This window comes from Falco naumanni, chromosome 9, assembly GCF_017639655.2.
Source record: "Falco naumanni isolate bFalNau1 chromosome 9, bFalNau1.pat, whole genome shotgun sequence".
Classification (NCBI taxonomy): Eukaryota; Metazoa; Chordata; class Aves; order Falconiformes; family Falconidae; genus Falco; species Falco naumanni.
The window spans coordinates 4,390,345-4,404,288 of record NC_054062.1 but is presented as its reverse complement, the minus strand read 5'-3'; the positions used below and the strand labels follow the sequence as shown (position 1 = coordinate 4,404,288).

Here is a 13,944-nt window from a genome sequence, read left to right as displayed (position 1 = left end):
AAGATAATGCTGCTTATTCTTTAATCAAAAGCACGATGCATGTGAAGATTTCTTAGAAATAAGCAAAAAGCCCCCAGTTTAATGGAGCTAAGATTTCACACCACGTTGTTTGTTGCTTAAAATAACTTTATTTCATGATTTTTCACCAGGTTTGCACCTGGTTTTCTATATCACAGGGCCGGTTTTATGACCACAACTGAAAGTGAGCACAAAATTGTGGATCTTTGCTTATTTTGCCTCAGATTGTATCTGCCCAGTTCCCTACTGGCCACATTTGTACAGGCAGGTAATTAGGGTGATGAATGAGCACATTTGGAAGTGCGGTCGGTCGCTTGCACATCTAGTAACCACAGCAACACCGCGCACGCCGGGGGGTTATCTCTGCTTTAGTGCCAGCCAGGGGCTTACCAAGCCACGCATGAAGCTCGCAGGGCTTTAGTTTGGGGAAAAAAAAACATGTGTTAAGGTCAACAGGTTGATGACCAAAAGGATGATAACATAGAGGAGAAGGCAAGGGAGAAGTTTGGTCTTTGGTGAGACAGAAATAGGTGTATGGATGGGTTGCTGGCTCATGATCCAAAAGGTATTTAATGAAAGCATGCCGAAGCAATTTGTTTAAAACAGAAATACACACATAGTGTACTCCAAAGAGGCTTAACAGCTACAGCTTTTGGGTTTACAGCACCTATCCCTTAGATATCTCTATCCCATACAGTAGGGCTGATGATGGGGACCTATGGCTGAGAGCTAGATGTGCCCCATGACTTGGTTTCTTGCACTGTTACACTACACAGTGGTCCTGAAGAAGGAGCAGATGCTGTGTTGATGGCAGGGCTTCTCAGATCAAGCCTCTGATGCAACTCAGAGCTGAACATGCTAAGAATGAAAAAGTGCTGGGCATGCTTGGAAAAAGGATTTTTGGTGTATGGAAATATCACCGCAAGAAGCAAATGCCGGTAGTGCCTTGGTGCACCTAAGTGGGTGGTGAGCAGGGGCTGGGAAAAACTGGGACTGAGCTGCCAAAGGCCTGCTGCAAAGGTGGGTCTGCTCTATCAGTTTATATTTTTGTTTTCTCCTAAGGAAAAATTGGTTTAGTTTTATAATTTTATTTTGTTTTCATAACATATGAAAATTATTTTCTCTAACAGGCATCATCTATAGCATGGATCAATGTTCTGAAAACATCAATGTTTTTTCAGTAGAGGAATCATTTTTGCATCAATCCAAAGAGGTCTTTCAGGTGTTAGCAGAGGGTAGCATGACTTGCATTTCCTTCATCATGATGTTCATGTTCCCGGGATGCTTGTGCACTTCCCACAGAGGTGGTAAAGGTGTCCTGGGGCTAAGGCTGGTGAAAAGTTATGTCGGTTGTTCTGCTGTTTCACCGATGAGGTGCTGTGCTTGCTGCTTTGCTTCTTTCTCTTGTCAGTCCTATATCAAGGATTGAGGGTGTGTATCTTCCCGTGAGTCTCCTTCCAGACCATTCCATACTCTGTAGTGTTGTATCTGCTCCCCTGCCTCTGCATTTTCCCCGTGCAAATACAGTGTTCTGTGCGCTCCTGTCCTGCAGTTTATCTGCACCGGTTCTTCTGCTCTCCTTTGCCATTCAAGCCTTTGACCTCCAGGAAACATCAATCTGTTGTGTCAGGTGCAAAATATCATTTCCTAGGCATAAAAAGCCGGCTGCTGGTTTAGTGTGTCAGCCCACTCGGGGCGCCTGAAGAGGTACCTTCACCTTTACGCATGTAATAGCTGCTGCGTGAGCCACGGGGGCTTTATGGTTGATAGATGATGAAGCCCTACGGTCTCATGGGGATCTGTTTTAATAATATATTCATTATTACAGTGGCATTAAGATATCATCTGCCTTGCAACTGACTCAAAGTGCTTTATTACAATGTTCTACCTGCACTTGCTTTGTAGCTCCTACTTCATCAGTCTCCCAGGACTTTTTTCGTCTTCTGCTCCACCAAAGGGACTTCACGTGAACAGATTTGTCTGACCACAGTTTGTTTCTTCACCTGGTGAACTCTATCCTGAAGGGGCTTTTTTGTTTTGTGGTTTTTCAGGATTAAAAGCTAGGATGGTACATTGTTTTTCTCATTGTTGCAATGTTTGGTTTAAAACAGAATCTCTGTTTAACATGTGTTATTGCATTTTAATTTGAGCCCATTGTTTCATTCTTTTTTTTGTGATATTTTTTTTGTTGTTTTTGTTTTCTGTTTAGCATTTTCCTTGCTTTGTTGTTTCTGGAGGTGAGTTTCTGGGTTTGTTCAGTTTGCCCAGCATTGTCTTTAAGACCCTCTGTTTTGTACAACATTTAAACCACTCCGCCTCTCAAACTGAGCGACTGTACAGACCGATGGGTCTTCAGAGCAAACCATCGGTGCAGCTTCCCTGGTGGCCAGAATGGAGGGGGGGGGGGGGGGGGAAAGGGGGCAGTTACGCAGGCAGCAAGTGCACAAAGCACTTTGTGATGCCCCTGTAAAGGTGCTGGTGAAAGGGAGAGCCATCAGGCTCGTTCCTGCGGCTCATACAAAGACCCCAGTGCAAACACGGTTTGATTGTCTGGTTTTGCTAACCTGAAGCCTGAACTCCCCACACTGGGGTTCCTCATCCACCTTTTCTATTCCGGCCAGAGATGCACCGATGGCGCGTACAAAAGGGGCTGCAATAAGCACACCCAGCCCAGTGTGGGCCAGCAGACCAGCTGGAGAGGACACGAGCTGTGGCTGACCTGGCACCCAGAGCCCACCACATGTTTTCCAATGGCCTCTCTTCACCTTTTCTTGGGAGAAGTCTTAAAATACCAATCACAACATCAAACAGACACTAAATTTGTAGGAACCTGCTAGATAGTTAGGCTGAAGACATGCTGAGTGAAACTATCTGCATTTTGTAACTGATGGGATGTTTGCAATTCCACATGGTAATGGGTTACAGTTGTAGCCAGACCCAATGAAATCATTTAAGCACAGGTATAGGGTGTGAGTTCTGGGTGGGAGAAGAACCTTCCAGATGCAGTGGATGAAACTTTGTTCACAGTGGCAGAGGCAGTTCATGCAATGTGGGCACTGGACCTAAATACAGTCTGCAGAATTGCCCCCTACCGTTTTTCGAAGTGACATGTGCTTCCTAGGACAGCCTTCCCACCTCTGAAGACCTCTTCATCTGTCCAGGCTCTGACTGGTTTCTGCTGGTCCTTCAGAAGGTTGTTCAAAGCAGTTTACATTTTAATTGCACGCCCACAGGTGGATACTGCCTGTTAATGTGAGCAAGTTGACTACTCATTAGACAAGTGTCAAGGGCAAATACAGGTGTCACATCTTTTCACAGTGACTTCTCAGAGTTGTCTGTCCCTTTTGTACAGGTCTGGGAATGAATGGGTTGGGGGTGGGGGGGTGGGGTTTGTGTGTGGGGAGTTGCTATGTTTCTCCAGGACATTTTCCATCTCAGAGGTTCCATATTTTCCTTTTGTGTTGGAAATACTGTGGTCTGTTTCCAAATCCCTGTTGGGCTGTCGGTACCCAACAAGACCCAGCAAGAAGTGTGCCTGAACACCCAGCCCGTCAAACGTTCTGTGCTGGGTGATGTGTAGACTAGAAGAGGTGTTCTTTTTCTCTTGCTGGCCTGTGCTTACTTCCCTTTCCTTTTCCCCCTGAAGTGTGTTGATGTGTGAGGTACTGTGATTCCTCCTGTTAGCTTACCTTTTTGCCCTTGCTGTTGGTGGCATGGTCACTCAGCTACACCTAAAGACACTCCCTCGTACTCAGCCCCTCGCAGATGGTAAGTAGCATCAAGCAAAGCTCAAGTACTTCTGTCATTTTGATTTGGAAAAGGAAGCGGTCTTTGTTTCGTGGCTTTACACCCTGCAGTTCCAGCAGAAATTTAGTCAAATTTATGGTTTTAAAAAAGCAGACTCCAGCAATGGGAGCAGAGGAATGAACCTGGAGTGCTGCAGGACTTGCATAACACTGGCTGGCCGGGTTACAAGGATACTTGGCAGGATCGGAGCGTGGCCTCCGTCCTGCACTGCACCAAACGAGGCAGGGATAAACACGGAGGTTCACTCAAGCTGCCTGCCGAGGGATGCTGAGATCTGCTTTCAGCAATTAAAAGGAAAATTTCCATGGGTATTGCGCAATGTTGGTGCTGATTTTCAGGCAAACTAGGGCAGCCCAGTACATTCTCCTCCACCGTGAGTTTTCTACCTGTTTTGCCAAAGAAATTTCTTACCTACACTTGAGGCATTTATGCAGTCAAGGGCTTGTTCTCTGCAGGTTTGAGCTGACACCCTGGGGGTTCAGCATCCAGCCGAAGAGTAAAGGGGTCCACAGCTTGAGCAACCTGGAAACAATAATTTTCTTGGCCAGCAAGCATGGCATCCCAACCCCACTTTGACTCCTTCTCCCCTTTCATTTGGCACAGTACAAATGTAGGAATACTAAAGTTTAGGCAAAATACTTTACCTGACTGTTGAGCAGATTTTTCTCTCCAAGCAAAACTTTTATGATGCCTTTCATAATTTGTTTTATATTCATTCCAGGTTTCTTGACCTCTGGATTGTTGTGTTATAGACTTTACCTGGGCCAACATTTCTGTTCAGAAGAATCCATTAATTTTAAATACATTTTTATTTAAAACTCTCCTTACATGACAACCAAAAAACATTAGATTTTAACTGGACCTTCTGGTTGGCTAGTATTGATTGTTAACAGATTAAGAGTCTCGTGGAAGCAGGAGAAAAAATGCTGCAACTGAAAAAGCAAATTCAGGAGGTGAATGGATTTTATTTTCTGTCTTGGGGAGGTTTCTTTGGATGATGTAGATTTATAAAAATTATTTATAACTATGAAAAAATTAACACCTCAAGCCAAGATCTATCAAGATGTTTAAAATTCTGGTTTTCTGTAGATTCCTTGCCAAAGGAAGAATAAACTCCTTTTCTGTGTAATTCAGTGATTTCTGTATTTAGAACCCCCCACGTATAACAGTGTTTGTACAAACACTGGATGGAGGAGAATCTACAAAATTATTTGTGAACTGAAACAAACTCCTTTCCATAACATGTGATGTCCTGCCCAAGCTGCAGCAGATCAATGGCTTTTAGACATTGTGAGCCACATTCGGACAATCTGAGCCCAGGCACATCCCCGTGCCTGTCAGAGGAGAGAGGTAGGTGCCACTGAAGAACAAATCCAAGGCAGGGACCGAGGAGAAGCAGCCTGGCACCAGCTGCTGGGGCTCAGGTCGATTTTTGGTTCTCTGGATGTGGCCCGGGGTCCTCCCTCCAGCCGGGCTCTTCTCCATGCTAAGGCTTCTTCCTTGTGCCATGGGGCCGGAGCAGGGATTAGCATCCTGCTCCCACTTGGAAATAATTATTTGCAGCACAGCTGTAAAAGCACTCACCACCTGTTTCTACAAAGACCTCTACCCTGAGGTCTTAAAGATGACTTCTGCGGAGGACTTTCATTGTGTGAGTATAGCGTATGGAGGCATAAAGTCCTGATATCATCGTGTGGCTTTTGGTTCACCTTTTGATTTTTTTCCCTTTTGGTTCTGTTTTTGATTCTTTGGTTGTTTCCCTGTTAACTACAAGGTGGTGTGTCTGTGGCTTCCACACTTTCTGAAGCTTGCCTGGTCTCCTACCAAGATGCACGCTGCAGTCTGCATTCGATAGGACACAGCCTGTATGAGTCTTTTCCCAATGTCTTTTATGGTTTCTCTTCTCTTCTTTTTTTTTTTTTTTTCTTTTTCTTTTCTCACTTTTTGTTTTCTTTGTTTGTTTTGTTTTTGCATGTGCAGTTTTGTAAAGCAAACTCGAGGTACTGTATCTCGCAGCTCGTCAGTCTCCAGCGTAAATTCACCGTGAGTTGCTCTCTGTTACAATATTCAGTAAATGGATTTATGATTTATATCTCTACCTTTATACACCTCCCTCTTTCCCCTACTTCTGTTGCCTTTGCTGCCCCCTTGTTTTTTCCAAAATTCATTCCCATCATTGTGGAAAGCCTCCAGACCAGCATACGGTGGAAGGACTGGAAGGTGTGCAACATTGCCATATCATGCTTGTGATTTGATCATGAGCAACTCTGTAGTGTTTTGTACATTGACTGTGATCCCCCGCCCTTCCTTCCTTCCTTCCTTCTTTTTTCTCCCATCCCCTTATTTTCCTTTGTTCCTTCCTTAACTATTTTCTGTCTTCTTCTGTCTGCCCTTATTTGATGGTTCGTCTTGTTCTCGCTTGTGTTTTTGTTCTCTGTGTTTATTATGTGCTGGGCTGATGGCTTTGATGTTCCACCAGTGTTTGCACTTATGGTTCAATAGGAGAACGAGGGCCCACCATGAGTGCGCTCTGTAAATGAAAATTGGAGGAGGACTTTAAGAAGAAACTTCTGGAAATGGGGCCCAAGTGAAACCAAATTGGAAAACTCTACATAAACATCCTTGGGAAAGTTATGCTTGTGAGAGCACTGGTTATGCCCGTGCTCTCTAACCTTCTTGAGCTGGACCTTAAAGCTACAGATATCAAAAAAATGAGGCACTCTGCAAACTCCTATGTACCCGTTGTTGAGCGAACACAGTGGTAGACCTTCCATTCGCTCCATGCACTTCCTAACAAACAAATCTTGCTGGCTTTGCTGTGAATCACGAGTGTGCTTTGACACCGATGCAGGTTTGTAGAAAATACCATGGTTCCCTGCTGACTAATACAACAAAACTTGTCATCAGCTTCTCCTCAGCCCATCTTAGTGTCTTTGCTTTGGGTTATACTTTCACCGTTTGATGTTATCTTTCTTCTTTAATGCTTTTGGAGAGACAAGTAAGTGCAATTCAAAACCGTGTGGGTTTGTCCTTACGTGCACCATAGCAGGTACCAAAGGTGTGGTGAATCAAAGGAGGTTTTCCACCAGCTTCCTGACATCTTCCTTTTCCCCTGGGTGTTTTGGGGGTCCTTGTCCACTGGTGGATCTTACACCTGTTTGTATTAAAAACATGTTGATATGACGTGTGAGTTTAGCTTCTGTGACCAAGACTGAACTTTTTCGACTAACAAAAGTAGGTGTGATGTGTCTGTGCTATGGTCTGAGATCTCACGGGGTTGGGACAGTGAAAATTAGGGGAATAAACTAGACCAAGGCAGCTTTTGACTCACTCCTTTCAATGCATTTTCTGGCTGCCTGGAGTCCTGACAGGCAGAAAAGTGCAGAGAGAGGTCTGCTGCCCTTTGGGTCTCTCCCACCTGCCAGGAGGGAGGGGAGGGTTAGTGGTGGTGATGGAGGAGAGGTGCTGCCCAGCTGAATTCATCCCAGCACAAGTTGCACCAAACCAGTCCAAGGCAATGTTTGCCCAACTAGGAATAAAGCCTTGGAAAGAATGAAGAATTTGACACCTTTTCCAAAGTTCCAGTAAGGAAGCTGCCTTTTAAAAGGGTTAAATCAAACTGCAGGTACTAAAATCCCCTTGGAAGCAGGATTTTTCTGTATTTGGAGGCGTCTCCGTTGAGGTCTGTTGCTCACTCCCCACCAGCAATAGAGACAGTATAATAGAGGCTGCTTTTGCTGATATGACTCACATCTGTTCTCTGAACAGAATAAATTTTTACTGTAAAAGGCTGTAACTGAGGATTCTCATCCTCTTTAACATTTCTATGCACTGTCTGGGCAGTAATTTGTAATTTCCTATGCAAACCAGGGCTGTTTTTGATGGATGAGCCAAGTGTGCATTTTCTTCTTTGTGCGTATCCAAAGAGCATTTCCCCAGCAAACCCCCTGGTTTTGGTTAAATAAATGACTGGACCCCATGGCAGTGTGCGATGCATGAAAGTACCAGTCATCACAGAGCATCAGTAGAGCCCCCCCCCTGAAGTGTAAAGGCATCTGAAGGTCTATTTACTCAGTATAAATGTCACGGTTAGAAATGTGGTTTTTATTGTAAATTCATATAGATAAACTGGAACAACTCCTCTTAGGGCCATGCAGGTGCTGTGGACTCTCATTCCCTGGATGAATATTAGTATGGGTTCCAGATGCCTTTATAGCTCTTTGTTTCTACCCACTGTGAGTGCTATTGCTGTAATTATACTGAATAGATAAGTGGTCTAATTTCTGTGCACAGATAAAAGTTGAGCAGTAATCTACTAATTGAAAAGAGCTTTTAAAGGTTCAAAAAAATCCCTGTTCCTTTTTCTCCCTTGGATTGCTCAAACAGCATAAAATACCATGTGCCTTTAATATCAGTAAGCACCAGGATCTGCAAAACCATGGTTATCTGTTCTGAAAGAACAAAGCTTATTCAAAAATCTTTTCAGATACAGAGGATTGGGTTTTTCCCATGTTCTTTTTCTTTTGATTATTTAAAAAAATATATTTCTAAGTTGCTAAGAAACTAAAGACAAAATACTAGAGCTAGTTTCTTAATTAAAAAAAAAATATCAAGGTGAGTCATTTTCTTGTGCTAATTCCAGCCTTTCGTGCTATAACAAATTTGTGATACAAGCATGCAAGCAGTACAAAATAATTTTTTAATTTACTAAGGAAAGGTAATTAAATACAGTTATGCTCTATTTCTTTAAGTAGATCAGCATTTATCTAAAATACATATTGAAATTGGCAACTAATTTATGTGTACACAGGTGATGATACAGCTAAGTGAATAATTATGTTGTATTTTTCCAATAGTATGTATTTAAGAGTTATGGGATGTTGAATTTTCATGTGAATCCTTATATTGCAATGGCTGATGAAACTGAAAACGCTCCATTTAGTAACTGGAGGTTTTCTTTGTATTGCTGTTCTTTATTGTTTATTTCTAATAGGATCCAGAGGTGTCAGTCATTGCTTGGACATGAAAAATGGCATGTTCTTAAGACATTTTAGAGAATGGTAAATAAAGCAAAAGCCAGTGTGTCACAAGCCGGGGATGTTTTTTTTTCCCCGAACTGCTGAACACCTGCACCTGCCATGGATTATTCCCCTCCCCGCCCCCCCCCGCACAAGACCTGGTTTTCTTTGGCAGCTCTTTCTTTCCCACCCCAACCATCACAGCATGTCTCTGCTGTATCCATCCAGCTACAGACAAGCTGATAGTGAACACAGGGAAATGAAAAAGCTTAAATATCTTCCACCAGGATGAATTTGTCATTTGCCATCCAAGAACCCAAGTCGTTCTTGATCTCTATCGCTTGCTTTTGTATATTCACTGTCTGGGCCATCTGCTTTATTTCCATCCTCACAGTGCAAAAAAGGGGCTGTGACTTCATTCCCTGATGGGTTTTGTCTCAGTTTTTATCAAAAGCCTGGAACTCATGGTGGGACTTGGGCTGTAGCAGGGTCTGGTCTGGGCCATTGCAGTGGTTAGGAGAGTGTGGCTTGAACACTTCAGAGGAAAAAAATAATTTAAAGTAAATGTAATTTGTCTGGGTTTCAGGAGAACTTAATGGTGCCACATATTTAACTTTGGTGTGTTTTCTGTTAAACCAGGCCATAGCAATGTGGCTTTGAAGTTTCATTTTTTGTTTTACTTTTAACTCTCTCACCCTGTTATTCACCACTGAGGATGCAATTATTTGATCACAATTCATAACTGAAATACCAAACAAGTCTTGAGGTCTGAAAAGGGATCTAGTGACTAATGATAACAACATAACTTGAGGCAGGATAAATATTTTCTGGCATTTTCTCAAGATCAGAATGTGCATAAAGCTAAGCCTCATATTTATACTTCTGGGATTAGTGTGTGATGTACTTTTGCCGAAAACAATTACAAAATTCTTCTTACTAGAGCAATAGGGAGCAGCATGCAGGACGGTGAGTGTGGTTGAGTGAAATCATTCTGTTATGAATAAACTCAAGCTGAAAGCAATAAAACTTTTGCTACATTAACACCAGGAAGCTTTGGCTTGCATGAGCTTTCCATCACTTCAGAGCTGTACAAAACCAAGTGGCACAACTGCCTTCAAGCTCTAAGCAGCAGCATTTAACAGTTTCTGCTGCTCTTAGGAAATTGTGGCCACAGACATCTCATGGGACTGGTAGCAAAACGCTAGATCTTTCCTGACTTTTTTTTTTTTGGTACACACCTCAGAAAGTTTCTGACTCTATGTTGGGCTTGCAGCTGCCAAGCCGTGCGTGCCCACATGCTCAGCAGCTCCTGAAGGACCTGCAGCGGCGCTCAGCTCTGTCCCCCTCGGGCATCTCAGCTTCTTCCTCCTGCTGAGACCAGTTACCTGTGCTCAGCACATCCTGTATCTGCAGCTCTCCAAACTGTCTACAAGAGCAAGTGAAGGGAGTGGAAAGTCAATCTGAGGATGATCATATATGAAAAAAAATCAAATGTTGCATTTAGTGAACTGTGTCGGTCTAAGACCTTGGCATCTATGATAGTCTGAAAGGCATTTCCAATTTCAGTAGCAAGTTTCTGAACACAAGGCTGTCATATACGGCTAGTATTATATACTTAGACACATTATATAGGCTTAGACACATTCAAAATTTAGAGTTTCTAGCTAATAGACTTTAACAGGAATATTATGGAAGAAAACATTTTCTTTCTGAGAAACTGCAATATCAGAAATTCTAATATATAAAACCAAAATCAAATTTAAGAATCATTGGAAGAGACTGGGCAGTGTTTTGTGCAGCGGTCCTCGGTAAGGGTGTTTCTGTGCTGCACACCATTGCAGCACCTGGGTGGGAGAGCACAGTGCATCTCCCGATGGTGCTCAGGCAGGAGGTGGAGCTCATAAAGAAGAAAAGGTGCAAAAGCATCCAAGCGGCAACTCCCAACGTCACTGGGAAAGCAAATTCAAACACTGGTGGTGAGTTCATCTGAAAGAAAATTGGTTTATCAAACCAAACGGAGAGAAAGCGTTTGGTTTTGTGCATGCCTTCCTCAAACTAAAACTGCTTCACTTTATTTCCCGAGTGGAAAATTGAAACATGGGAGAGACCTTCTCCATCTTTATGAACAGCAAATGTGATTTTAGTGGAAAGGTTTTTGCATTGCATTTTGTGTTGAAACTGTATTTTAACAAGAAATTCCCTTTTATCTGTAATCAGAAGATATCGTTTCATACCCACAATCTAATATATAGGTATTTTTAACACCAAATTATTATGTTTGTAGTCAGCTTTCATTCATTATTTACTAAAGCAAAATTTTAAGGATTACATTGATGTAGCTGATTAAACCAGGAGTTCTGGGAAGCAAAGCCATTAACTCTGAAGCAGTGTTTTAAAAGATTGTGATAACAATATCTTTAATCATTAAGGAATACCCTAAGATTAGAATATGACTAAAATGTGCTTTCCTTTCTTGAATGATCTACACAGTAACTGGTCACATTTTTTATTTATACCAATATTAGTCACTGATTCATTCATATTAATTTTATTTGATTCTACAGGACTGGTATGGTTTTCTTCCCAGCCACAGGCAGGAATTGTTTGACTGCAGGCTTCTTAATCCAAGTAAACCAGTGGAGCTACTCAGAGGCGTATTAGCAGTAACACCTACTAAACGTTTCAAGCCTAGAGGACCTCAAAACCAAGTGTATTGCCAGTACGCTGTACTGCAGACAGAAAATAGGGATGGGAAGTAATTGTAAAGAGAGTGAATTAACGTTAATCTTTGTACTATGTTTGTAAATCAGGAGCGATTATTGCAATCTTCTTAATGGATTCAGCAGGATTTTAAGAAGCAAATAGTGAACAGGATTTCAGATAAGGAGTTGGCTTCATAAATAGATAGTTTTCCCTTGTGGAAAAAATATTTGTTATCGCAAAGGCTCATTTTTTATCAGTTTGGGCAAGTCATGCTCCGCTGCAGCGTATCGTGCTTGCGCTGTAGGTGGTTGGTGTCTGCCCCAGTTCATGCAGCCCCCAGTAACCAACTGACCCAAGCACTGGGGGAAGCAGAGGAAATGATTTTGCCCTGGCTGATTCCCATCACTTCTGCAGTTCTTTGTGTTCCGTGTGCACAGGCACTGTACCCTTGTAGGCAGGCAGTTGTAATGGAACTGGATTTTGTTTTACTGTGATGTTCCTGTTGTGCCATAAATAAGTTCAAAAGCTCTCCTCCACTAAGAAGTACAGCAGAGCAACAGGATAGGAGGAGCTGTCGCACATGCCCATGTTCAGTTGCTGTGGGAACTTGCAGAACGTGAGAGTCATATAAATTTAATTGGACAAGCAGGTGACACGTTCCCTCCAGTAGCTGCTGCTTTGGCTCTGAAAACCCTAAACACTGTCCCTAGAGGGACCAACCTGTTCGATCGCTTTACCTCCATTTCCTACAGCTGACTTTATGTGCACTGTCACTTGCGCCTGATATTGCTGACTGATTTGAATATGATAATGAGCTTGCAGGCAGGCTTTGCATTTTCCTGATTGTGTTTTTACTGTGCTTCATATTTCTGAGTTTATTTGTACGTGTGCGTGTCTTTTTATGAAGAAAGAAGAAAGAATGCAGTCATTACCTCTGAACCTGCTGCTCTTTGACTTGTTAGTAACCAAAGCCAGTGGGTGGCTGTGTGTTGTAGTCTTTTGGCAATCACCTCTTCTGCTTGTGTCAGCGTTAAGGATGCATCTCATTTCTGGATGCTGAGAAATTCGAGTCTGTAATGTCAGTGTCTGATTTAAGGAAGGGATTTTAGCAAAACAGGCTTAGTTAATATGTGCATTACTTGGTTTCTGCAGATTCTCAGTGGTGTATGTACCTGGCAGCATCTTTCAGTTAGCCATGAGTGAAGTACAGTGGAAACTTTAGCACCTCAGAGATAATTTAAAGGCTGATTTATGTTCTTGGCCTAACTGAAACACAACTAAAAAAAAAACTCCTCTTGAAGTGATACATCTTGTGTCAGAGCCAGCAGGTTCTGAGTCTCTCCTCTGCACTGTATGATGAATACCAGCCCTGCATCCTCAAGCTTCCTCCTCACCATACCCAGGCTGGTTTAGGAGATTTTCTTTATATTTTGGCTTTGATAGGCTCAGTGCAGGCACTGATGGAGAGGCTCTGTCCATGAGAGTTGCCTGATGATTCATTGTGTGTTTTACTTTGGAAAGTCTCTGCAGGGAGGCTGGGGTTTTGTGTCCCACCCCTGCGTGGTGCCTGCCTCCTGGAAATGGAGCACCGGGTGGTGCACGGTGAGCAGGCGGTTGGGCTCTTCTCTGTGCTCTTAGTTTTGTAGGTAAATCGAAGGCTTCAGTCAGCGTAAGGGCAGTTTCCCAGCCCTGACTCGTTATTACTAGTTATCACTTCAGTGTTGACAGCTCGCTCTGGCTGTTCAAAGCACAAAACAGAAGCTGGTCCCCACCCCAAGGACTTTAATTATAAAGTGAGAAATGTCCCCTAAGAACAAATGTGCCTGGTGGCCCGCACCAAGGCAGCGCTCGGGGAGCTCAGACACGCATCGACACATCCCTGAGCTGTCCTGTTTTGCTGAGCCTGTGTGCCGAAGAGAAGGCTTGTTTTTGTAGCCCAGTTCAGTTCAGTGCAGCAGATCTGGAGCACTGCAGAGCGAAGCACTCTGTCTGTCCCGGAGGATGCACGGGACAGCCCGGGATGCCTGTCCCAGGCAGCTCTGTCTCTCTGTGCCCATCTCTGCTGACTGCAGAGAGCTGCACATGCAGAGTGCGTGGCTTCTCATGGGAAATCCTTGTACCGGGTGGCAGGTCTGGGCAGTCAGAGGGTTTCTATGTTGCTTGTTAATTCCCCATAAAACCAAGTATACTTGCTGATGAGTGATGCCTTTTCAATCTTTTGTAATGTTGAACCAAAAAGACATGGCAAGGTATTGCCTGCTCTGATGAGGCTGTTCATCCTTGTGCCACAGTTACTGGGACAGCCTGGGGGTGCTCTCCTCTGATGAGGAGCCTGCTCTCCCTTCGATGTGGGGTTTTTGGTGAGTGGGGCTCTAACTGATGTCCCCACTAGCTTCAG

General features: G+C 43.4%; 1 protein-coding gene across 1 annotated transcript in view; it reads left to right on the top strand.

Annotated features, from left to right (window-relative positions):
• Nucleotides 1–13,944, top strand: part of LOC121093624 (voltage-dependent N-type calcium channel subunit alpha-1B-like) — a 301,786-nt gene that overhangs the window by 205,194 nt on the left and 82,648 nt on the right. Inside the window, exon 19 of the mRNA XM_040606263.1 lies at nucleotides 5,806–5,868. Within this exon, the coding sequence (XP_040462197.1) occupies nucleotides 5,806–5,868 (63 nt within the window). The remainder of the gene's footprint in view (nucleotides 1–5,805; nucleotides 5,869–13,944) is intronic.